Here is a 23,552-nt window from a genome sequence, read left to right on the forward strand (position 1 = left end):
TGCCAGGAATCATATTTGTATCTGACTTCACACCACCTACGAAGGTAGTTTGAAACCTGGCTTGAAATATCAGATTCCATGTGCTTTTTAGCTGTTCAGACTGCAGGAAAATGAACAGATTCAAATTGGATATGCAAAAAAAAAAAAAGGATTTGAGTCACTTCAATGTGAACATGGTTTTTAAATGTACCTGAAGATCTAACGACTTTAAATAACTATTGCAAATGAGGAACATGTACTATTTGTTATCCTTTATTACTGGAGGTCTCTACTGCCCATGTTTGTGCAATCATTGTAATTCATATAAAAGGTCACTAATAAACTGGGTGATCCATGAAAAACCCTATTGAAGTATGCATGACCTATTGAAGAAAGTCAACCTCCAGTAAATACATTTTATTAATGTAAAAAAAATGTTTTTAAAAATGGAGCAAAAGTATATTCCCTGTGCTTTTCTTGACAACAGAGAATGTACAGTACAAAGAACATGTTACATTTGTCATAATAACATAGAAATGATAGAGACGTGTTTACATGGAACTAAAAACATAAAAACATGGCTCCAAGACGTTGAAATTAAAAATGCCATAAACCGGTCTGGCACTGACTTAAAAAAAATGTGATCCTGCAACCCCATATTAAAGTTTTATCAGTGATACCCATATTGAGCACCATATCACAAACATTGACCACCAAATCACAAGTTTTTGCTCTTTTAGCGTCCTTTCTCAGCATCATGTTAATTCACTGGCCACCAGGGTTGGGGTCAATTCCCTTTTCACTCAGCCAGTCAATGATTACAAAAAGGCTAATCGAAAATAAACAGCACTTTTCAAATCACAAATGTAATTTCAAATGGACGTAACAATCTGACTTTCTGAATGTAATTGATCCCGGTCCTGCTGAACACTCCAACTTGACTAGGCCGAGCCATGTGGGGACAGACTCAGGCATGGACAGTTTCATAGTGGATCCTCAGGGAGTTACTGTTGTGGAAAGTCCTGTTACAGCGAGGACAGCGGGACCGCGGGTTGGGTTTCTTGAATTGGTGGACTAGTAACAGATGTCTCTTACGTTCGGCCATGGTCTCAAATTGCTGAACACACCTGAGGCATTGGTACTTCTTCCCCGGGTGGGCGGACCTCCTGTGGCTGATCAAGATGGGGTGACAGCGGAATTTCTTGCCGCACTCTTCGCAGCTGAGCGGTTTCTCACCTGTGTGGATGCGGAAGTGTTGAACGAGGCTCATCTGTGAACTTAGCAGCTTTTTACACACTGTGCATTGAAACAGACCGTCTGTTACTGTCATTTGCTTCCGTTTGCTGTTTGCCTTTGCACGTCGATCGTCTTTGCTCTTTGACTTAACGGCAGGTTGCTGCTCAGCACCGTTAGCAATAGGATCCTCCACTGGTGCAGTCCAGGAGAGGTATCTGCTGCTCTCCTCACCCCCGTACACATCCGCATGGGCTTTACGCAAATGTAATATCAGGAACTGCTTTACACGGAACCTCTGCCCACACTGATTACAAGGGTACGGTCTCTCACCTGTGTGAATGCGTTCGTGGTCCTGCAGGGAATTTGCAGAAGTGTACTTCTTATGGCAAACGTGACAAGAATAAAGTTGTGGATGTGTGCTGCCTTTAGGGGAGCCAGCTTTGTTGTTGGGGGAGGTAGGTTTGTCTTTGGGGGGTAGAGGTTTGGCCTTGCTGGAAGAGAGAGGTTTGTTGTTGGGGGAAGTAGGCTTTGTTCTGCTGGGGGAGAGGGATTTCACTTTGTGGTTGATAGAGTTGGACTTTTCTTTGACGTTAGAGCAAGGTTTGTTCTTTTCTGTTTTGCCGTGGCTGTTCAATGTGTGCACACGGAGTGCACTTGGATACGGAAACTTTTTGGGACACTTAGGACATTTGTATGTCCCCTTGTTATGAGACCTCATGTGCACAGAAAGGCCAAACTCTCTGTGAAAGCCCTTCCCACAGTATTTGCAGCAGAAACTCTTGTCAGTTCCACTGGTTGTTGCTTCTTCTTCTGCATTAGGTTCCATTTTTAAATGCTTTCTTCTCCTTCCTACCTTCTTTTTCACTATGTCACTCGTTTTCCCATGTGTCCCCTCACTGTGTTTGCTTTGTAAGTCACAATCTTTTCCTTGTCTTGTGCTGTGCCTCAAGACATTCTTGTCTAATAAGACGCTGCTCTGGGGTTCCGGATTGTCTTGTTTGAATGTGCACAACAGACTACCATGGGTCTTCCTCAGCCCCCGCCCTACTGAACCACCACAACCGTACCCTGACCCGGCCCCGCTCAGTTCAGGTATGTCTTTTAAACGTCTGTTTAACAACCGCTCCGCAGCTGACCCTGGAGGAGAGAGGAGCGGAAAGAGCGGGATCAGTAATGATGTCCTGCACCAGGAGCTGAATTACAATTACGAGGGGCAAGGATGATTTACTCTTACCTTTTCGTGGAGGACTCCTGGCTAGGGCTGTCAGCAAGTGGTTATCAAAATCTTCAGCCTGCTAAAACAGACTCACAATGAATATGCTCACAACCAAAAACGCCACCAAAGTACTACTAAAGCAGACATTTAAAGAGTGACTTTGATGATAAAAATATAAAATCATGGAAATCTAGATGTTTCAGGCTTCGTTATAGTGAAACGTCAATTTATTTAGACAGTTCGTTGCAAAAGTGATATATTTAGGAGTTTTGGTAGCAAATCTAGCTCTTTTTGCCGCTTGCAGTTCAACTCTGATGTAGAGGTGTCTTAAGAAGGTTCCTCTACGTCATCTCAAGGGAGGGGTCGGTATGAAATATACTCCCTTCTAGATATGCTGGGTGGTACCACGTCATCTCAAGGGAGGGTCGGTATGAAATATACTCCCTTCTAGATATGCTGGGTGGTACCACGACATCTCAAGAGAGGGGTCGGTATGAAATATACTCCCTTCTAGATATGCTGGGTGGTACAACGTCATCTCAAGGGAGGGGTCGGTATGAAATATACTCCCTTCTAGATATGCTGGGTGGTACCACGTCATCTCAAGGGAGGGGTCGGTATGAAATGTACTCCCTTCTAGATATGCTGGGTGGTACCACGTCATCTCAAGAGTGGGGTCGGTATGAAATGTACTCCCTTCTAGATATGCTGGGTGGTACCACGTCAAGGCTTGCTATAAAAGCAGGTGACAGCGCACCTTATTTGGTAATGGTCTTGGTAAGTGGAGTGTGCCAATATAGTTTGCGTTATGCTTCCTTGACTAGACCTCTGACTTTACACGAAATTTAAAAGGCACTAAGGCATATTTCCACATTTGACCAAATTCAACATTTTTGCTTACTGTTTCAAACACATCTATGAGCTTCTACAAAGAAGAACAAAAACATGTAGGCAATGAGGATTATACGTTTATATTCGTAGCTACATCCATCGTAACGAGAAATAGATGACAATGGTGGTCATCTCAACTTGTATTTTTTCCCAACTGCTATGACAGAATGGTGGCACATTGTGAGTTTTAATCCCACATGGGCCAGATATATATTTTTAAAAATACTTTATTTACAACATTCATCCCATGCCCACACACTTCTAATTCTGAAAAGTGAAAGTATACTTGTGAGAGGAGTCACCCTGGTAGTAGTTGTAGGTTTTTATACAGAACTCAAGACCAATCTGTGAGTTCATTTGACCATTGGAAAAAGAGCTACTGCGTAAAACACTGCAATGCTGGTTGGATTAAATTGAGCCCCTAATCTTCATTTTCAAGGTGATGATTGTACTTTTCTTCCCAATATAATAATGCAATAAATGTGAGGCCACATTTCATGGGGATTCAAACTTACACCGCAAGGTTGTAAGTAGATGTCAGAAACTCAGCACCTTACCACTGTGAGCTAACTGTCCAGAGCCATATTTCTGTGATGTACATCATTTTATTATCAGAGCATGCCAGTGGACATCTGGTAAATATGCTTTAATGAGACAGTATTTGGATCAGGTACAACTACGTTTACCCACCCCAATTCCCCCAAACTGAATGCATTTTTGAAAATGTGAATGGGTTGGGCAAAGGCTGAAATTGGGGTTCAGTTACCCTTTAACCTAATTAACAGAAGACATTCTTTTGTTCAGCCGTGTGCTACATTTGGGTGTGCACTATGACTGTCTGTTTATTGATTCAGGTTTCCCACACTGGACCGGTCACTGACCTCTTGTTTGATGTTAGGGATGCGCCATAGAGACACACTCAGTGGTCGCAGGTCCACCCATGGCCACTCATTTTCCTTTTTGATCTTTGAGGGTGGAATTAAAGAATCTTCTGACTGAAGAGGCTCGCACCAATCGGGTACTGCATAGAAACCCAAAGATACAAATGTAATGACACAGAAAAATAAAGCTCAGCTGACACCAACTGGGAGGGGAAAAAATGCAGATCGTGTCTACAGTTATCAAGACCTGACATTTTATGTTGCTATTTGTCTACGCAATATCAAGTTACCTTCTTCTTCTTCTTCTTCTATCTCAGCAATTGTCGTCACGTCAGTGACTGTTTGCCCAGAGGTGTTGGCAGCCGTATCATCCAACTCCTTTATTTTTCCACCCTCCTTCAACCTCATCTCTGCCAGCCTCAGCTTCCCCTTTAATGCTGAGATCTCCTCTACACTCTGCATCAGCTCTGCCTGCTGCTCACTCAGACTGCCCTCAAAGATCTTGGAGATCTCACACACGGCTGCAGTGAGCAGGGAGTCCATGACGGAGGACAACTGCAACCTGAAGGTGTTCTGCACCTTCTCCGACATCTTTAATCTCTCCAGCTCAGGTTTGTGTGACGTCACCCAGGTTTTAGAGTGGGAAGCTCAGCTGTCAATCAAGACGAATCATGTAAACATCAGGAGGTATAACAGGACAACAGTAAAGTTACAGTACAGTAGACTAACGCTGTATTCAAGACCAGGAAACCATTTTTGGCATATTTGACCACATTAACAACTGAAGAAAATACTGCTGGGATTGTTTTCAAACTAAAGAAACGATGCTAATTAGGGAGTGATCAGAGGTCAGCTTTAATACGATGCTTTTGTTAACACTTTGTCATCAACATAACATTTATACCTCAAATACCTTAATTATTGAACTTTTTAAAATCGGATATATCCGGATTTATGGCGATGTAGCTACAGTAACGTTACACGACTCGAGAAGAAGACACTGTGGGCTAGCACAAGCGAGTTTAACATGTCTTGTGTCACAAAGATAACTCTAAACGTATATTCATGGACGTTATACTGTTTTTAATGTTGTTGTCATTTACAAAGGTGTATGCATTGCTTACAGACGAGCAAGTCCAACACAACATGCAGTGAACGTGCATTGCTAGCTAGTGAACTAGCTGGGGGTCCGGGCGCGAAAACGTAAACATGGCAGTCAGTCGGTCAGCACGAACCTGCTAAAACAGTGGTCTCTAAAACAACTGACTCCGTTGGCTTGGTCGTCGGCGTTTTGTGGTGTATATCTTCAACGTATGGAGCATGCAATATAAACAATATTTACTTTTGTTAGAACTGTCCGCTGTAGTGCAAATGCTCGAATCCGCTACCACACCATTTTCCCGAGTGGACCTCGCCTCTCGGCCAACCCTCGCGATTTCCCATATCCAATAAGATTCCGATGTGTACCTGAGCACTGGCAGGAGATTCCAATAGGGTCCAGCTGCGCCGTCATCCCTCAGAGCAGTCATCCCTCAGAGCAGTCATCCCTCAGAGCAGTCATCCCTCAGGGTCTCTTCTTCTTCGATGAGGTTTAACGGCGGTTGGCATCCAATAAATGTTGCATTACCTCCACCTACTAGACTGGAGTACAACTCCCTTATACTGTGCTTGAACAAAATAAACAAATACCCAACCATCTAACACTACACTCACAAAAAATAAATAACACCACCCTACTCCACTATTTAAATGTATTTAGTCCTACCTCGGGCCAACAACCTGAAAGGATGGGACACCGCCACTTAACACACCCTGTAAAATCAAAATCAAATCAAATTTATTTATATAGCCCTTCGTACATCAGCTGAAATCTCAAAGTGCTGTACAGAAACCCAGCCTAAAACCCCAAACAGCAAGCAATGCATGTGAAAGAAGCACGGTGGCTGGGAAAAACTCCCTAGGAAAAACTCCTGAGAAAGGCCAAAAACCTAGGAAGAAACCTAGAGAGGAACCAGGCTATGAGGGGTGGCCAGTCCTCTTCTGGCTGTGCCGGGTGGATATTATAACAGAACATGGTCAAGATGTTAAAATGTTAAAATGTAACTCTTCTGGTGTTAAGTCTCGCACACCCAAATACCTCTCTGCAGCTGCCACCACAACCTCAATTGTCTGTGACTTACGTTCCATCCCTGCAGTACAGTTGATAACCATTGCTATAAATTCTAAAAATCCAATCTTACTGAAACATATATCACTTGTACTGGTACATATCTACAACTCACAACACTTCTCTCAGGATCTCTCCCCCTTGACCCATTTTCCTCAACTTCCTTCACTGCCTCAGCATCCAACTATTTCTGCACTACTCTAACCCTGGAAACCTCAACCTGCTTCTCTCGCACTGAACATTTCTGATGCCCAGCCCCATGGGCACCCCTGCAATTAACACATACCACTACTTTCCCCAATGCTACACATTCCTTTGTCTCAAGCCCTGCTGCACACTTCTCACACCTTGGAACCTCCCTCCTACACACTGCTGCCACATGCCCATAAGCTTGACACCTGTAACAATGTAATATGTTCAGCACAAAAGTTCGTACAGGTCTGTGACATCGAGGTGATCATACTGCGAATGCGCGGGAACTCATAAATCTTTTTCTTTGAGGAGAGAATCTCTGTCAAATGTATTTATTTCCCAGGGGAAGATATCTGTTACTCTATGGCCATTGTGGTTCGGACAAGGCTACTTACATTTTACTATTTTACTTTTAAGGTGTGTGTGTGTGTGTGTGTGTGTGTGTGTGTGTGTGTGTGTGTGTGTGTGTGTGTGTGTGTGTGTGTGTGTGTGTGTGTTACAGTTACACCGTTTGACCAACAATTTAAGAAAGGATGAGAATAACTTATTTACAAAGTTTTATTCCTCTCAACACTAAATTAATCAGCAACTATAGATAGATTGAACATAGTACACATGGGCAGTTATTCCCCCCCTCTGATTTTCTAAATCAACCTGTTTCATCTCAAAGGTCTACCTTGCTGCATGAATCTGTTCATGTCTTTTCAGGTCCGCTCTAGAATAGAATCTGTTCCCACAGTCCGTGCAGTTGTAAGGCCTCTCTGCAGTGTGAAGGACCCTGTGTTTTTCCAAGCCGCTCTGAAGGCTGAAGCTCTTGCCACACTGAGAGCAGCTGAATGCCCTCTCCCTCGTGTGGCGCTGCATGTGTACCCTGAAGTGGCACATGTACACAAAGCCCATACCGCACTGGGAGCAGGTGAAGGCCTTCTTCCCTGTGTGGTGGTACTTCTGGTGGTCTTTCAGGTTTCGGAGCTGAGGGAAGCTCTTCCCACAGTGTGGACAGCTGAAGGGTTTGACCCTCAGCTGTGCCGTTGTGTTGATGCTTTCGAGGGCCCCCACAGCATGCTCTGTCCCGTGGGTGGGTATCACTGACCTTGAAAGTAGTTGCTGCTCCTTCCTGATCCATGGTGTTGGAGGTAGTGGAGGCTCCCTGGCCAATGGTGCTGGAGGTAGAGGTGGAGGCTCACTGTCCCATGGTGCTGGAGGAAAAGGCTCACTGGCCCATGGTGCTGGAGGAAGAGGCTCACTGGCCCATGGTGCTGGGAGTGGAGGTGGAGGTTGAGGCTCACTGGTCCAAGCCCCAGCATGTGAGCTCAATCTCTGCAGACGACTCAGGCTCACTATGGAGGCATCTGTGGATGTGACCATGTGGGTAACCAGATCTTCCCAGTCATTGGGCTCTTCTTTGATATGGACCACATGGGCCTCCCTCTCGTCCATCCTTTCAGAGACACCAAAAGAGCTGGGTGTGGCCATTTCCTGTGGACCCTCTTGCTCTGGGAGAGCGCTGGATCCATCTGACTGGAACATCTCCTGTTTGAAAACACAACCTTCCTCTGCTCCTGAGGATAGAACAGAAATAAGTTACAGATCCTATATCAGGTGTGTGTGTGTTAGTCTGATTAATCAGGCTGTAATACACCATTAATTGGTATATACAGCCTGAAACTAATGCCTGCAAAATTGTGTAAAATGTTCCTTAAAAGCCAGAATAGTGAATACAATTACATTTAAACTCTAGCGGTTGTCTGTGTGGTTTGTCCTTCAGCTGCTCAAAATTTGAGACAAAATATCCACAGTTAAGTATTGTTTTCTAAAAATGTTTAAGAATTGGTAGGTATATGGTCAGTAGGTATATGGTTCAGTTCAGCACCAAAGTAAAGTTAGTTTTATTAGAAAGAGGAGGAAGGGAAGCGCTACTAAGGTACACAATAGTAAATGTTGGTAGACAGAAGGTGCTCTTTGGTAAAAGGGTTGAGTTGGTCTTCAAAAAGAAAGGAGGACCAAGGCACTCTTCATATAATTGATTAAAATGCCTTTATTAGTATGGCATGTTCAATAGAAACAATGTTTTTAAAAAACCGACGCGTTTCGGCTGCATGGCCTTCATCAGGGTGTACAAAGAAATAATACAATGTTCTCTGTTTAACAGCTTTTCCAATTAACCCTAATTAGAAGGGGGAGTGGTTAAAATTGATTGGACACACCTAGTAAGCAATAGTATACACACTTTAAAGTGAAATGCTGTAGCTATGTTATCATAAAAATGTAACTCCAAACTAGAAGATTCAGAACACTTAGAAAGGTAGTTCTAACCTTAAATATGTCTGGGCGAAGTGTCAAGAATAAGAAAGCAATACATTCCATAGTACACTAGAACACAGCAAAACATGAACAACAAGAGTCTAAACATAGCTGAGGGCAATTGAGCAAAGATATCAACTAGATGACAGCAAATGTACCCATCACAACCCTACAGGAAGGGTGAGAAATCGATATCTTCATTTAAACCCGGGTATTTAGTGGCCTGTAGTTTGTAAATCCAAAAACTTTCCATTTGGTTTAACTGTTTAAGGCGGTCCCCTTTTCTAATAGAGGCCGGGATATGATCAATACCCATAGCTTGTAGGGAGGCAGGGTTGCCATGGTGTAAGGACTTGTAGTGCCTTGCCATGGGGTAGTCTTCATTGCCTACACGTATGGCGTACTTGTGTTCCGCTAGGCGATCTTGAAGGCGTCACTTTGTCCGTCCAATGTAGAACACCTTGCACTGTGGACATTCCAATCTATTTCGTTTCTACAGGAATCTACATCTGAAGGCCTGGTATAAGCAAAACATCTCTCCAACTACAGACGCCAGTGTCTCAGGTCAGGCAGTTTCTGTTCCCTCAAAAACACCTTTTAAGCCCAAGGCCCCTCAGGGGTGTGTGCTTAGTCCCCTCCTGTACTGAAATCAAATAAATTGTATTTGTCACATGCTTCGTGAACAACAGGTGTGGACTAACAGTGAAATGCTTACACAACAATGCAGAGAAAATAAAATATAGAAAAAATTTAAAAGTAAAACACATAATAATAAATAATAGATACACAATGAGTAATGATAACTTGGCTACAGGGTACCAGTAGAGTCAATGTGCAGTGGTACACGGTAATAGATGGAAAATATGTACATTTAACTAGGAATAAAATTACAGACAGTAAACAGTACCAGCAGCAGCATATGTGATGAGTCAAAAAAGTGTGTGTGGAGGGGGGCGGTATACCGTATATTATGATATACCTGTATTGATGCAGGTACCGGTTTGGGTTTTTACTTTACCTGCTATGCCAGTATTTGAATGTTTAGTTTGTTAAATGTGATACGTCATGTGTAATGTCAATTTTTATAGTTTACTTTTCTACTTGAGTCATCTCTCTCTGCTCTTTCTCTCCGCGACACCTTCCACGCAGATTTAGCCACGCCCCGTCCCTCAGAGCGCATTTGATGTTCCTCAACCACCAGACACTTGCGTCAGTCTGCATGGTCAACAGTCTGCATGGTCAACAATCTGCTGTTTTCACTTTGCTTCTTATATAAATCCACTAGCGTTCTATAACGACACTATTGATTTGTGCTTCTTACATCAGCAAACAGCTAGTTTGTATTTTCTTTGCAAGTTGCCCTAAATCTTGTGACGCTAATTGTTAGCTGCTAATGCTAATAGCTAGCTAGCCAATAAATGTACTGAGTAAGAGCAAACGTAGCAAGCTAATACAGCCTGATAATACCAGTGATGGTGTAGACCTAAATCGGCATGTTGTTTGTGCAACAGTATCTTCTAAATCATAGAGAAATATGCAAAGCATAAATGTATTAGCTACATGAAGTAGCTAAGAGAAAACATGCAATCAAACCAAAGCTTATAGGGTCCCGTAGGAAACACTTACCAAAACTTTAGTTCCAACTCTGTCACAATAACTGCTCCCTGGCATTTTAATTCGTTGTCGTCTCAAACCACACCGTATTCAAAGTGCCCACTATTATATTATAATTATAGAATTGGAATAGTCATTCTATTTCCATGATTCCAACAGTTTTGCTCTAATTCGCAAGTCAAATTGCAATTGCAACATTTGGTTAAAAATAAGTCCTAGATTATTTGCCAATATCGTGCAGCCCTATGTGGCAGTGTGGAAATGATCTCAATTGAGCAGTGGTGTAAAGTACTTCAGTAAAAATACTTGAAAGTACTACTTAAGTCTTTTTTTTGGTATCTGTTCTTTATCATTTTTATTTTTGACAACTTTTACTTTTACTTCACTACATTCCCAAAGAAAATACTGTACTTTTTACTCCATACATTTTCCCTGACACCTAAAAGTACTCGTTACATTTTGATGCTTAGCAGGACAGGAAAATGGTCCAATTCACGCACTTGTCAAGAGAACATCCCTGGTCATCTACTGTCTCTGATCTGGAGGACTCACTACACACAAATGCTTGTTTGTAAATTATGTCTGAGTGTTGGAGTGTGCCCCAGGCTATCCGTAAATACAATTTAAAAAAAGAAAATGGTGCCATCTGGTTCGCTTAACATAGGGAATTTGAAATTATTTATACTTTTACTTCTGATACTTAAGTACATTTTATCAATTACATTTACTTTTGATACTTAAGTTTATTTAAAACCAAATACTTTTAAACTTTTACTCAAGTAGTATTTTATTACTTGAGTAAAAGTAGTACTTTTACTTGAGTCATTTTCTATTAACGTATCTTTACTTTTACTCCAGTATGACAATTGCGTACTTTTTCCACCACTACAACTGAGTGCAGGAAATGCAGAAATGATAAGTGCTGAAATTTGTTTTGGTTGAAGTTGAATTGAACGTATAAAACAATCAGAATGGATAAATACTAATTGAAATCACTTAGAATGTATGTGTTGCCACCCTAGGATCACTCATTACTCATGAAGCAAATGTAGAACTTCTATTATTCAAAAACTAAAAATACAGTCAAATACTGTCCAATTTTTTTAAAATACTGTGATATAATATTTTGTCCATAGTGCCCAGCCCTAAGACTTGGTTAATAAGTACCGCTTTCCATGCGGTTGCATAGGGCCTTCCTCTGACATCATCTGGTTTAAGGTCCTGACTGGAAGGGAGCTTGGCCCCAGTGATGTACTGGGCTGTACGCACTACACTCTGTAGCACCTTGCAGTCTGATGCCAAGCAGTTGCCATACCAAGTGGTGATGCAGCCAGTCAAGATGCTCTTAATGGCGCAGCTGTAGAATTTTTTTGAGGATCTGAGGGCCCATACCAAATCTTTTCAGCCTCCTGAGGGGGAATAGGCATTGTTGTTCCCTCTTCACGACTGTGTTGGTGTGTTTGGACCAGTGGAGGCTGCTGAGGGAAGGATGGCTCATAATAATGGCCGGAACGAAGCAAATGGAATGGTATCAAACACCTGGAAACCATGTATTTTATGTATTTGATACCATTCCTCTAATTCCACTCCAGCCATCACCACGAGCCTGTTCTCCCCAATTAAGGTGCCACCAACCTCCTGTGGTTTGGACCATAATAGATCCTTAGTGATATGGACACTGAGGACCTTGAAGCTCTCAACCCGCTCCACTACAGCCCCGTTGATGTGAATGGGGGCTTGCTCGGCCCTCCGTTTCCTATAGGTCCTTTGTCTTGCTCAGATTGAGTGAGAGGTTGTTGTAATGGCACTACACTGCCAGATCTCTGTCCTCTTCCCTATAGGCTGTCTTATCGTCGTCGGTGATCAGGCCTACCACAACCGTGTCAAGCAGCTCGATCACTAGGGCCAAAGCTCCCTGCCTTCCAAGACATCTTTACCAGGCAGTGTCAGAGGAAGGTCCTAAAATTGGTCAAAGACTCTAGCCACCTAAATCATAGACTGTTCTCTCTGCTACCACACGGCAAGTGGTACCGATGCACAAAGTCTGGAACCAACAGGACCCTGAACAGCTTCTACCACCCCAAGCCTTAAGACTGCTAAAGAGTTAGTCCGGGTAGCTATTGGGTAACTATTTTGCTATCTGGATTAGTGTTGTCACGATACCAGAATTTTGACTTCGATACCAGGTTTAGTATCACAATACTCAATATATCACGATGCTCGATACCACAAAAAAAAGACATATTAGCCAAAGTCACAGAATGGCACTTGATCCAGACAGAGCAGTAGCTGAGTTTCTGTTTAATTGTTGGCCATTTTTTTGTTCAATATCATTATTATATTAGAACATTTATACGGCTATTTTTTTTTTAGAGCCATGTTTGCATTAATTGAATCAATTATACAATCAATTTGACATTGCTTTTACCAATCTAACTACAAACAACATAATGGTAATCATTTATTTGAATGGTAAATCTCTATTTACACTGAATATTCTGACTCATCATATATGCTGCTGCAACTGTTGATGGTCTGTCAGTTTATTCCGAGTTATATGTACATATCTACCTCGTACCCCTGCACATGAACTCGGTACTGGTACCCTGTGTATATTGCCAAGTTATTACCTCATACCCCTGCACATTAACTCAGTACTGGTACCCCTTGTTTATAGCCAAGTTATTACCTCATACCCCTGCACATTAACTCAGTACTGGTACCCCTTGTTTATAGCCAAGTTATTACCTCATACCCCTGCACATTAACTCAGTACTGGTACCCCTTGTTTATAGCCAAGTTATTACCTCATACCCCTGCACATTAACTCAGTACTGGTACCCCTTGTTTATAGCCAAGTTATCGTTACTCATTGTGTATCAATTATTACGTGGTACTTTTTTTATTATTTCCAAATGTTATTTCTCTCTGCACTGTTGGGAAGGATTTGGAAGCATTTCACTGTTAGTCCACACACACACCTGTTGTTTACGAAGCATGTGATGAATAGCATCTGATTTTAATTTGAGTTTAAATGACATTTAATTCATATTCTGGCTTGTAAGAAAAATGTACATGATTTTGCAGGTATACGTTTCAGGCAGTATATACCAATTAATTGTGTATTACTGCCTGATTAATCAGACTGTGTGTGTGTGTGTGTGTGTGTATGTATATATATATATATATCCTCACTCACCTAACAGAGCCTCTTCCCTCTCCTCAGTGTCTCCAGCACCACCACATCTCCTACACATCCCTGTCTGCTCTCTCTCTTCCCTCTTCTTTCTCTGCTCTTTATCTTCAACTTCCCTCCTCTTCCTCTCCTCCTCTCCATCCCTCCATCTCTGCTCACACTGCTGCAGCCTCTCCTTCAAGATTTCCACTTCCAGCTTGCTCCCGGTCACTTCCTTCAGGAAGCTGTCCTTCACCAGCCGATTGATCTCATGCACAGCGGTTTTGAGGACCGTTTCCATGACTCCATTGAGCTGGTACTGGAAGGTGAGGATGGCTTCTGACATAACTGCAACAACATCAACACTGGAAACCCCCCCTCCTTCCCTTATTGGTACCAGTCCCAGAGTTCACAGCCAGTCTTCTACGGATGAGCTGTTTCCCAGTTTGGTTCACTATAATGGAAAGACTTGGATTTAGCCTCCTCCAGATCACACCAGTGCCCAGAGTCAGGTCTCTTCCTCCTAGAAACAGGGGCAAGCTGTAAAATACACCAAATGTGGTCTTGATGTGCCTCAAATATCTTGTCAGTTATAGGCAGCTCATTTACCAATGATTTAGCGCAGCAACATGCTCGTAACTAACAAATTAATAAACACGTACACCCCTTTTTACTTGTGGTTAGGTGTATGCATTTATCAAACGTGCTAGCTAGCTTTACATACAGATAAAAACACAGTGTATTACTGCAGAAGGTCTGTCCATTTCACAAAATATTCTTACCACTTCCCAAACGTGATTTGTTGTTCGTCATAAAAATCAGCTAGTTACAAATATCCTATCTCTCCTAGAACTACAAATACGTATCAAAGACAGGTAGCTAGCGAGCTATTGTAATAAGCTAACAGCTACTAGATAGACGGCTAGACTAAAGATATAACTAACCCAAGATGTTTCAACAGTGTCGTTTAGAGTGTGAGCAGATGAAGCATAGTGGGCAGAACAAGCAAGATGGGCAAAGGCATGCACGAGCTAGCGATATCCTATTGGCACGTTGTAGCATTATTTCCGTATTTCCGTTAGGGAACGCCCCTCTGTGAAGTGCGCGTGTGCACAAACTCAATTCGACCTTACATTGAGTTATTGAAAACGAGTGCATGTTGTCAAAGCGTCAAGTCTATGAAACCTAGTGCACTGTGTTCGTAATTGATTTTAGTTTTGGGAACAACATTTTTTTATTCAGATGAGATGTTTCATTGATTAGAAAATCAGACCAGTTTCACCTAGCCCCAACTAGACTTCCTCTCACTACCATATTTGGTAGTGAGAAAACGTTCTAAACGGATGCTTCAGCTTTATAGCGCCTGTGACGTGTCAGGTTACCCATTCTGTATTTTGCTAGACTGGAGTCGTTGGTTCCCGTCCCTCTGCTCTGTGACATCGAGGTGATCATACAGCGAATGCAATTTCGCAGAACTCCTACATATGTTTCTTCAATGTTGGAATCGGCAGTGCCGTTTTGATTCGGACAAGGCCACTTATTACTCTTTTACTTAAGATATGTCTTTGTGTATGTAACAGTTAACACTGAACAATAATTTATTAAGTAAGGATGAGAATAATGTCTTCATAGTGTTTTATTCCTTTCAACATTAAAATGCATATGCAACAATACATTGAACATAGTACACATGGGCAGTTATTTCCTCCCTCCCAAATTAATCTGCTCCACCTCAATGGTGTATCTTGCACTGGATTTGTTCATGTCTTTTCAGGTCCGATCTAGAATAGAATCTGTTCCCACAGTCCGTGCAGTGGTAAGGCCTCTCTGCAGTGTGAATGACCCTGTGTCTCTTCAAGCCGCTCTGAAGGCTGAAGCTCTTCCCACACTGAGAGCAGCTAAACGGCCTCTCCCCTGTGTGGCACTGCATGTGTACCCTGAGGTGGCACATGTACACAAAACCCTTACCACACTGGGAGCAGGTGAAGGCCTTCTTCCCGGTGTGGTGGTACTTCTGGTGGTCTTTCAGGTTTCGGAGCTGAGGGAAGCTCTTTCCACAGTGTGGACAGCTGTAGGGTTTGACATGTGCCGTTGTGTTGATGCTCAGGCCATTGGGACTGGTCTCGAGGGCCCCCACAGCATGCTCTGTCCCCTGGTTGGGTATCACTGACCTTGGGAGTAAGTGCTGCTCCTTCCTGGTCCATGGTGCTGGAAGTAGAGGTGGAGGCTCCCTGGCCAGAGGTGCTAGAGGTAGAGGTTCCCTGGACCATGGTGCTAGAGGCTGAGGATCACTGGCCCATGATGCTGGGAGTGGAGGCTGAGTCTCACTGGTCCATGCCCCAGAATTTGAGCTCAATCTCTGCAAACGACTCAGGCTCATTATGGGAGAATCTGTGGATGTGACCATCTGGTTTACCAAGTCCCCCCAGTCATCGGGCTCCTCTTTGATATAGACCACATGGTCCTCCCTCTCTACCATCCTCTCAGAGACACAGGAAGAGCCAGGCGTGGCTGTATCCTGTGGACTCTCTCCTGCGCTGGGTCCATCTGGCTGGAACATCTCCGGTTTGATATCAAAACCTTTCCCTGCTCCTGAGGACAGAACCAAACACAGTCAGAAATTCTATATTGTGTGTGTGCGTGCATGTGTGTGTGTGGATCTCACCTAACTGTCTCTCTCCAGCACAACCACATCTCCGACACACACCCCTCTGCTCTGTCTCTTCCCTCTTCTTTCTCTGCTGTCTCTCTTCAACTTCCCTCCTCTGCCGCTCCTCCTCTCCGTCCCTCCATCTCTGCTCACATTGCTGCAGCCTCTCCTTCAAGATTTCCACTTCCTGCTTGCCACCCGTCACTTCTTCCAGGAAGCTGTCCTTCACCAGCTGAGTGATCTCATGCACAGCGGTTTTGAGGACCGTTTCCATGACTCCATTGAGTTGGTACTGAAAGGTGAGGATGGCCTCTGACATAGTTGCAACACTGGAAAATCCAATACCTGTCCCAAAGTTCACAGCCAGTCTTCTATGGGTGAACTGCCCTCCTTGTTTCCCAGTTTGGTTCACTACAAGGGAAAGACTGGGATTTAGCCTCCTCCAGATCCCACCAGTGTCCAGCGAGTGAGGGATCCTACTCCTGGAAACAGAGGCAAGCTGTCAAATACACCAAATGTGGTCTTGATGTGGCTCTAATACCTTGTCAGTAAGAGCAAGCTCACCTACCAATGATTTAGCCCAGAAACATGCTTGTAACAAACAATTAATACATTTTTACTTAGTGCCTTACACAATACCCCATAATGACAAAGCAAAAAACTGTTTTTTTTAAATTGTTGCAAATAAAAAAACTGAAATACCTTATTTACATAAGTATTCAGACCCTTTGCTATGAGACTCGAAATTGAGATCAGGTGCATCCTGTTCCCATTGATCATCCTTGAGATGTTTCTACAACTTGATTGGAGTCCCCCAGGGGTAAATTCAATTGATTGGACATCATTTGGAAAGGCCCACACCTGTCTATATAAGGTCCCTCAGTTGACAGTGCATGTCAGAACAAAAACCAAGCCATGAGGTTGAAGGAATTGTCCATAGAGCTCCGAGGCACAAATGTGGGGAAGGGTACCAAAAAAATGTCTGCAACATTGAAGGTCCCCAAGAACACAGTGGCCTCTTCTTAAATGGAAGAAGTTTGGAACCACCAAGACTCTTCCTAGAGCTGGCCGCCCGGCCAAACTGAGCAAGAACCCGATGGTCACTCTGACAGAGCTCCAGAATTCCTCTGTGGATGGGAGAACCTCCCAGAAGGACAACCATCTCTGCAGCACTCCACCAATCAGGCCTTTATGTAGAGTGGACAGATGGAAGCCACTCCTCAGTAGAAGGCACATGACAGCCTGCTTGGAGTTTGCCAAAAGGCATCTAAAGGACTCTCAGACCATGAAAAACAAGATTCTCTGGTCTGATGAAACCAAGATTGAACACTTTGGCCTGAATGTCAAGCATCTCGTCTATAGGAAACCTTGCACCATCCCTATGATGAAGCATGTTGGTGGCAGCATCATGCTCTGGGCATGTTTTTCAGCGGCAGGGACTGGGAGACTAGTCAGGATGGGAGAAAGATGAACTGAGCAAAGTAGAGATCCTTGGTGAAAACCTGCTCAGGACATTGACCCTAAGCACTCAGTCAAGACAACACATGAGTGGCTTCGGGACATGTCTCTGAATGTCCCAGCCAGAGCCCAGACTTGAACATCTCTGGAGAGACCTGAAAATAGCAGTGCAGCGATGCTCTCCATCTAACCTGACAGAGCTTGAGAGGACCTGCAGAGAAGAATTGGAGAAACTCCCCAAATACAGGTGTGCCAAGCTTGTAGTGTCATACCCAAGAAGACTCAATGCTGTAATCGCTGCCAAAGGTGCTTCAACAAAGTAATGAGTAAAGGGTCTTAATACTTATGTAGATGTGATATCAGTTATTTTTAATACATTTGCAAACATTACAAAAAAATATTTTTACTTTGTCATTATGAGGTATTGTGTGTAGATTGAGGCAGGAAAACAACTGAATCAATTTGCGAATTAAGCTGTAACAAAACAAAATTTAGAAAAAGCCAAGGGGTCTGATTACTTTCTGAATGCACTGTACCTTGTTTTGGTTGTGGCTAGGTCTACCAAATAATGCATTTCTCAAGTTTAGCTAGTAGATGCTTTTGGCAACGCGTGTTGTGACAAAACGTCAAGGATCATCCTACTAAACAGACTTTCCAAACGTGGGTCTGTTGTAGACCCACTCCCTCCCTGTTTACCTCATGTCAAAATAAAAGTCCTGCACTTGCGACATATGTCGATAAATACGGGATAACTTGAGGGGTCATTTTATTTCGACACGAGGTAAGGTTAGGCAGAGAGGAAGACCCACGTTTGGGAAGTATATTTAATAACAGGTTCCTTTAGATAATGTCTCAAATTCCCCGTCTTAATGACCAACCATCCTGCCCACCTCCACAGTACGTTTAACTGGAATTCTATTTAACTCCTGGCTTCCCACGGACGGTTTTTGTGCCACCCGGTACTGTAGAAAGCAAGGCTAAATGTGTAAATACACCCGCGTTGCTAACAGCACCTAGCTAAACAGCTACTGATAGTAACACGGGGTTGTCTAGCAGCTTTCTGACCATTTGACTCAAAAAATATATACTTACCACTTTCCAAACGTTATTTTTTGTTGTGCTAAAACCCATCAACTCGTTACAAACATCCTATGTCTCTTAGAACTGTACACAGAGGTAAAAGAGAAAGGTAGCAACTGTATTTTTTTAGGATGTCACGTTTTATACCGGAACTCCGAGGCATGCGTAGAAATCGTTCAGCAGTTTATTTCGAGGCAGAGTACTGTTGCTTGTATCGTTTGTCAGAAGCACGTGATCAATGACGCCCGAAGCTTCGTTTTGTCGAACAACCACGTAAAAGTTTTGCTATTGGTTTCGAGCCAAAAAAGCCATCACAAAGATTTTCTGTGGCTACCCTGGGCACGCGCTGCGACATGCGCGACGTCAACTATAATTTGGCTGTTCTGAATTATTTTGACCAGCAGGTGCCACTAGTGTACAACGTGTTGATCAAAGCCTAGAGTAATGAACCTATACTCGACACAATTGAAATTGCACTCCACACTGCCCTTTCCCACCTGGACAAAAGGAACACCTATGTGAGAATGCTGATCATTGACTACAGCTCAGCGTTCAACACCATAGTGCCCACGAAGCAAATCACTAAGCTTCCTGATGGGCAGCCCCCAGGTGGTAAGGGTAGGTAACAACACATCTGCCGTGCTGTTCCTCAGCACTGGGGCCCCTCAGGGGTGTGTACTTAGTCCCCTCCTGTACTCCCTGTTCACCCATGACTGCGTGGCCAAACACGACTCCAACACCATAATTAAGTTTGCTGACGACACTGTTGATCACTGACAACGATGAGACAGCCTATAGGGAGGAGGTCAGAAATTGGCAGTGTGATGCAAGGACAACAACCTTTCCCTCAATGTGAGCAAGACAAAGGAGCTGATTGTGGACTACAGTAAAAGGCAGGCCGAACAGGCCCCCATTAACATCAACGGGGCTGTAGAGGTGCGGGTCGAGAGTTTCAAGTTCCTTGGTGTCCACATCACCAACGAACTATCATTGTCCAAACACACCAAGACAGTCGTGAAGAGGGCACGACAAAACCTTTTCCCCCTCAGGGGACTGAAAAAATTTGGCATGGGCCCCCAGATCCTCAAAAAGTTCTACAGCTGCACATTTGAAAGCATCCTGACCATCCTGACCAGCATCACTGCCTGGTATGGCAACTGCTCAGCATCTGACCGTAAGGCCCTACAGAGGGTAGTGCGTACGGCCCAGTACATCACTGGGGCCAAGCTTCCTGCCATCCAGGACCTATATAATAGGCTGTGTCAGAGGAAAGCCCATAAAATTGTCAGACTCCAGTCACCCAAGTCATAGACTTTTTTATATGCTACCGCATGACAAGCGGTACCAGAGCGCCAAGTCTAGGACCAAAAGGCTCCTTAACAGCTTCTACCCCCAAGCCATAAGAAAAATTTATCAAATGGCCACTAGACTATTACATTGACCCCCCCATTTGTTTTGTACACTGCTGCTACTCGTTGTTTATTATCTATGCGTAGTCACTTCACCCCTACCTACATGTACAAATGACCTCAACTAACCTGTACCCCTGTACATTGACTCAGTACCGGTACCTCTTGTATATAGCCTCAATATCGTTATATTATTGTGTTACTTGTTATTGTGTTACTTTTTATAATTTTTTGAATAATTTTTTACTTTAGTTTATTTGGTAAATATTTTCTTATCTCTTCTTGAACTGCACTGTTGGTTAAGGGCTGGTAAGTAAGAATTTCACTGTAAGGTCTACACTTGTTGTATTTGGCGCATGTGACAAATAAAGTTTGATTTGACTTGAAATGCTCAATGCTTCATGAAGCTTCGTTTCCCCATCACTACTGTATATTATAGCACAAATGAATCATTATAGCTAAACTAATAGCTAACTAACTAACTAGACTGGTTGGATTCCGCACCCCCTGATCTGTGAAATAGAGGTGATCATACTGCCAATGCAATTGCAAAGATCTAATATTACATATTTCTTTGATGTGACAATCTGTCTAAAAAGCACAGTTCCAAATGTATTTATTTGCCAGAGTAAGTTACTCTATGGGCCATTCGGGCTCAGACAAGGATACTTGCTTATTACTCTTTTACTTTTAAGATATTTGTGTGCGTATGTAACAAATAACACTGTGTGACCAATCATTTATTAAGAAAGGATGAGAATAATTTATTCATAAAGAGTTTTATTCCTCTCAACATGAAATGAATCAGCAACTATAGATACATTGAACATAGTACACATGGGCAGTTATTTTCCCCCTCTGATTTTCTAAATCAACCTGCTTCATCTCAAAGGTCTACCTTGCTGCATGAATCTGTTCATGTCTTTTCAGGTCCGCTCTAGAATTGAAACTGTTACCACAGTCCGTGCAGTGGTAAGGTCTCTCTCTACAGTGTGAATGACACTGTGTTTCATCAAGCCACTCTGAAGGCTGAAGCTCTTGCCACACTGAGAGCAGCTGAACAGCCTGTTCCCCGTGTGGCACTGCATGTGTACCCTGAAGTGGGACATGTACACAAAACCCTTACCACACTGGGAGCAGGTGAAGGCCTTCTTCCCTGTGTGGTGGTACTTCTGATGGTCTTTCAGGTTTCGGAGCTGAGGGAAGCTCTTCCCACAGTGTGGACAGCTGAAAGGTTTGACCCTCAGCTGTGCCGTTGTGTTGATCATCAGGCCGTAGGGGCTGGTCTCGAGGGCCCCCGCAGCATGCTCTGTCCCCTGGGTGGGTATAACTAACCTTGGGAGAAGGTCCTGCTCCTTCCTGGCCAATGGTAATGGAGGAAGAGGCTCCCTGTTCCATCCCCCATGATGTGAGCTCAATCTCTGTAGACGACTCAGGCTGATTATGGGGGAAACTGTGGATGTGATCATCTGGGAAACCAAGTCCCCCCAGTCATTGGGCTCTTCTTTGATATGGACCACATGGGCCTTTGTCTCTTCCATCCTTTCAGAGACACAAGAAGAGCTGGGTGTGGCCGTTTCCTGTGGAACCTTTCTCTCTGGGAAAGCACTGGGTCCACCTGGCTGGAACATCTCCTGTTTGATAACACAACCTTCCTCTTCTCCTGAGGATGGAACAGAACAAAGTTATAGATCCTATTTCAGGTGTGGGTGTGTGCATCTCTCCTCACTCACCTGACATCTCATCGTCTCCAGCACAACCACATCTCCTACACATCCCACTCTGCTCTTTCTCTTCAACTTCCCTCCTCTTCCTCTCCTCCTCTCTGTCTCTCCATCTCTGCTCACATTGCTGCAGCCTCTCCTTCAAGACGTCCACTTCTTGCTTGCTCTGTGTCACTTCCTTCAGAAAGTTGTCCTTCACCAGCCGATTGATCTCATGCACAGCGGTTTTGAGGACCGTTTCCATGACTCCATTGAGCTGGTACTGGAAGGTGAGGATGGCTTCTGACATAACTGCAACAACATCAACACTGCCTCTTCCAGATCACACCAGTGTCCAGAGAGTCAGGGATCTTCCTCCTGGAAACAGAGGTATGCTGTCAAATGGATGTGCCTCAAATATCTTGTCAGTAATAGGCATCTCACCTACAAATGATTTAGCCCAGAAACATGCTTGTAACTAACACATTAATAAACCCTTACACCACATTTTACTTGTGGTTAGGCGTCCAAATAATGCATTTATCAAGCTTGCTAGCTAGCAAAAGCTACAGATAATAACAGCTCTGTCAATTTCACAAAATATTCTTACCACTTTCTGAACGTTGTTATTTGTTGTTCGTCAACAAATCAGCTAGTTACATATATCCTATCTCTCCTAGAACTACAAATACGTATCAAAGACAGGTAGCTAGCGAGCTATTGTAATAAGCTAACAGCTACTAGATAGACGGCTAGACTAAAGATATAACTAACCCAAGATGGTTCAACAGTGTCGTTTAGACTGTGAGCAGATGAAGCATAGTGGGCAGAACAAGCAAGATGGGCAAAGGTATGCACGAGCTAGCGATATCCTATTGGCACGTTGTAGCATTATTTCCGTATTTCCGTTAGGGAACGCCCCTCTGTGAAGTTTGCGTGTGCATAAACTCAATTCGACCTTTCAACCCTAAACTATTTTTTTAAACGTTTGCAAAGCTTCAAGTCGATAAAACCTAGTGCACTGTGTTCGTAACATATTTTCGTTTTGGGAACAGAAAAATATATTGATATCAGATGTTTCATTGATGAGAAAATTAGCAGAATGTCGGCCCAGTTTCACCAAGTTCCCACTACCCACAACTAGACTTCCTCTCATTGCCATATTTGGGGGTGAGATAACTTTCTAAATGTATGCTTCACCTTTATAGCCCCTGTGACGTATCTGGGTTACCCCTTCTATCTTTGGCTAGACTGGAGAGGTTGGTTCCCGTCCCTCTGGTCTGTGACATCGAGGTGATCATACTGCGAATGCAATTGCGCAGAACTGGTAAATCTTATTCTTCAACGTTTGAATCTCTGTCAAATGCATTTATTTCAATGTTAGTCTATGTGCCATTTTGATTCGGACAAGGCCACTTACTCAGGTTTATTTTGCTTAAGATATTTGCTTGTGTATGTAACAGTTAACACCGTGACCAATAATTTATTAAGAAAGGATGAGAATAATTTCTTCATATAGTGTTTTATTCCATTCAACATTAAATGCACCATACTGCCAATGTGATTGCTTAGATCTGGTAAATCATTTTCTTTGATG

The 23,552-nt window shown here is 43.3% G+C and overlaps 3 protein-coding genes across 12 annotated transcripts; all 3 read right to left on the reverse strand.

The window, feature by feature from the left end:
• Nucleotides 1-234: 234 nt before the first annotated feature.
• LOC115205369 (zinc finger protein 329) lies at nt 235-5,773 on the reverse strand. 6 transcript variants are annotated; one of them, XM_029771285.1, is made up of 5 exons: nt 5,671-5,773; nt 4,494-4,855; nt 4,204-4,346; nt 2,450-2,510; nt 235-2,352 (listed from the first exon to the last, which is right to left on the reverse strand). In XM_029771285.1, the coding sequence occupies exons 2-5, from the start codon at nt 4,792-4,794 to the stop codon at nt 947-949; spliced, it is 1,911 nt and encodes a 636-aa protein (XP_029627145.1). In that variant the 5' UTR covers nt 4,795-4,855; nt 5,671-5,773; the 3' UTR covers nt 235-946. The 6 variants fall into 6 exon arrangements, with proteins under 6 accessions (XP_029627145.1, XP_029627149.1, XP_029627148.1 ...); XM_029771289.1 differs by lacking the exon at nt 5,671-5,773 and adding an exon at nt 5,439-5,653 and having other exon boundaries at nt 4,204-4,343; nt 4,497-4,855; XM_029771288.1 differs by lacking the exon at nt 5,671-5,773 and adding an exon at nt 5,439-5,653 and having other exon boundaries at nt 2,450-2,507.
• Nucleotides 5,774-7,106: 1,333 nt separating this feature from the next.
• On the reverse strand, nt 7,107-22,818 carry LOC115205370 (zinc finger protein 629). Of its 5 annotated transcripts, XM_029771293.1 has the most exons (4): nt 22,566-22,812; nt 22,278-22,333; nt 13,680-14,013; nt 7,107-8,124 (listed from the first exon to the last, which is right to left on the reverse strand). In XM_029771293.1, exons 3-4 carry the CDS (start codon nt 13,999-14,001, stop codon nt 7,235-7,237), a joined length of 1,212 nt encoding a protein of 403 aa, XP_029627153.1. In that variant the 5' UTR covers nt 14,002-14,013; nt 22,278-22,333; nt 22,566-22,812; the 3' UTR covers nt 7,107-7,234. The 5 variants fall into 5 exon arrangements, with proteins under 5 accessions (XP_029627153.1, XP_029627150.1, XP_029627152.1 ...); XM_029771290.1 differs by lacking the exons at nt 22,278-22,333; nt 22,566-22,812 and adding an exon at nt 14,438-14,723 and having other exon boundaries at nt 13,680-14,178; XM_029771292.1 differs by lacking the exons at nt 22,278-22,333; nt 22,566-22,812 and adding an exon at nt 14,438-14,723 and having other exon boundaries at nt 13,680-14,195.
• On the reverse strand, nt 15,274-19,219 carry LOC115205371 (zinc finger protein 853). Its single transcript, XM_029771296.1, has 3 exons — nt 18,856-19,219; nt 16,321-16,787; nt 15,274-16,247 (listed from the first exon to the last, which is right to left on the reverse strand). Exons 2-3 carry the CDS (start codon nt 16,622-16,624, stop codon nt 15,388-15,390), a joined length of 1,164 nt encoding a protein of 387 aa, XP_029627156.1. The 5' UTR covers nt 16,625-16,787; nt 18,856-19,219; the 3' UTR covers nt 15,274-15,387.
• Nucleotides 22,819-23,552: the final 734 nt, after the last annotated feature.

Source organism: Salmo trutta, chromosome 13, assembly GCF_901001165.1.
Source record: "Salmo trutta chromosome 13, fSalTru1.1, whole genome shotgun sequence".
Classification (NCBI taxonomy): Eukaryota; Metazoa; Chordata; class Actinopteri; order Salmoniformes; family Salmonidae; genus Salmo; species Salmo trutta.

Excerpts from the sequence above, each read along its gene's own strand:
- LOC115205371 (XM_029771296.1), bottom strand. The coding sequence starts at position 16,624 with ATGTCAGAGGCCATCCTCACCTTTCAGTACCAACTCAATGGAGTCATG. Across the intron at positions 16,248-16,320 it reads TGCTGGAGAGAGACAGTTAG|GAGCAGGGAAAGGTTTTGAT; the intron begins GTGAGATCCACA and ends TTCTGTCCTCAG.
- LOC115205370 (XM_029771293.1), bottom strand. The coding sequence starts at position 14,001 with ATGTCAGAAGCCATCCTCACCTTCCAGTACCAGCTCAATGGAGTCATG. Across the intron at positions 8,125-13,679 it reads GAGGGAAGAGGCTCTGTTAG|GAGCAGAGGAAGGTTGTGTT; the intron begins GTGAGTGAGGAT and ends TTCTATCCTCAG.
- LOC115205369 (XM_029771285.1), bottom strand. The coding sequence starts at position 4,794 with ATGTCGGAGAAGGTGCAGAACACCTTCAGGTTGCAGTTGTCCTCCGTC. Across the intron at positions 4,347-4,493 it reads AGAAGAAGAAGAAGAAGAAG|CAGTACCCGATTGGTGCGAG; the intron begins GTAACTTGATAT and ends TGGGTTTCTATG. Across the intron at positions 2,353-2,449 it reads CAGGAGTCCTCCACGAAAAG|GGTCAGCTGCGGAGCGGTTG; the intron begins GTAAGAGTAAAT and ends TCTCTCCTCCAG.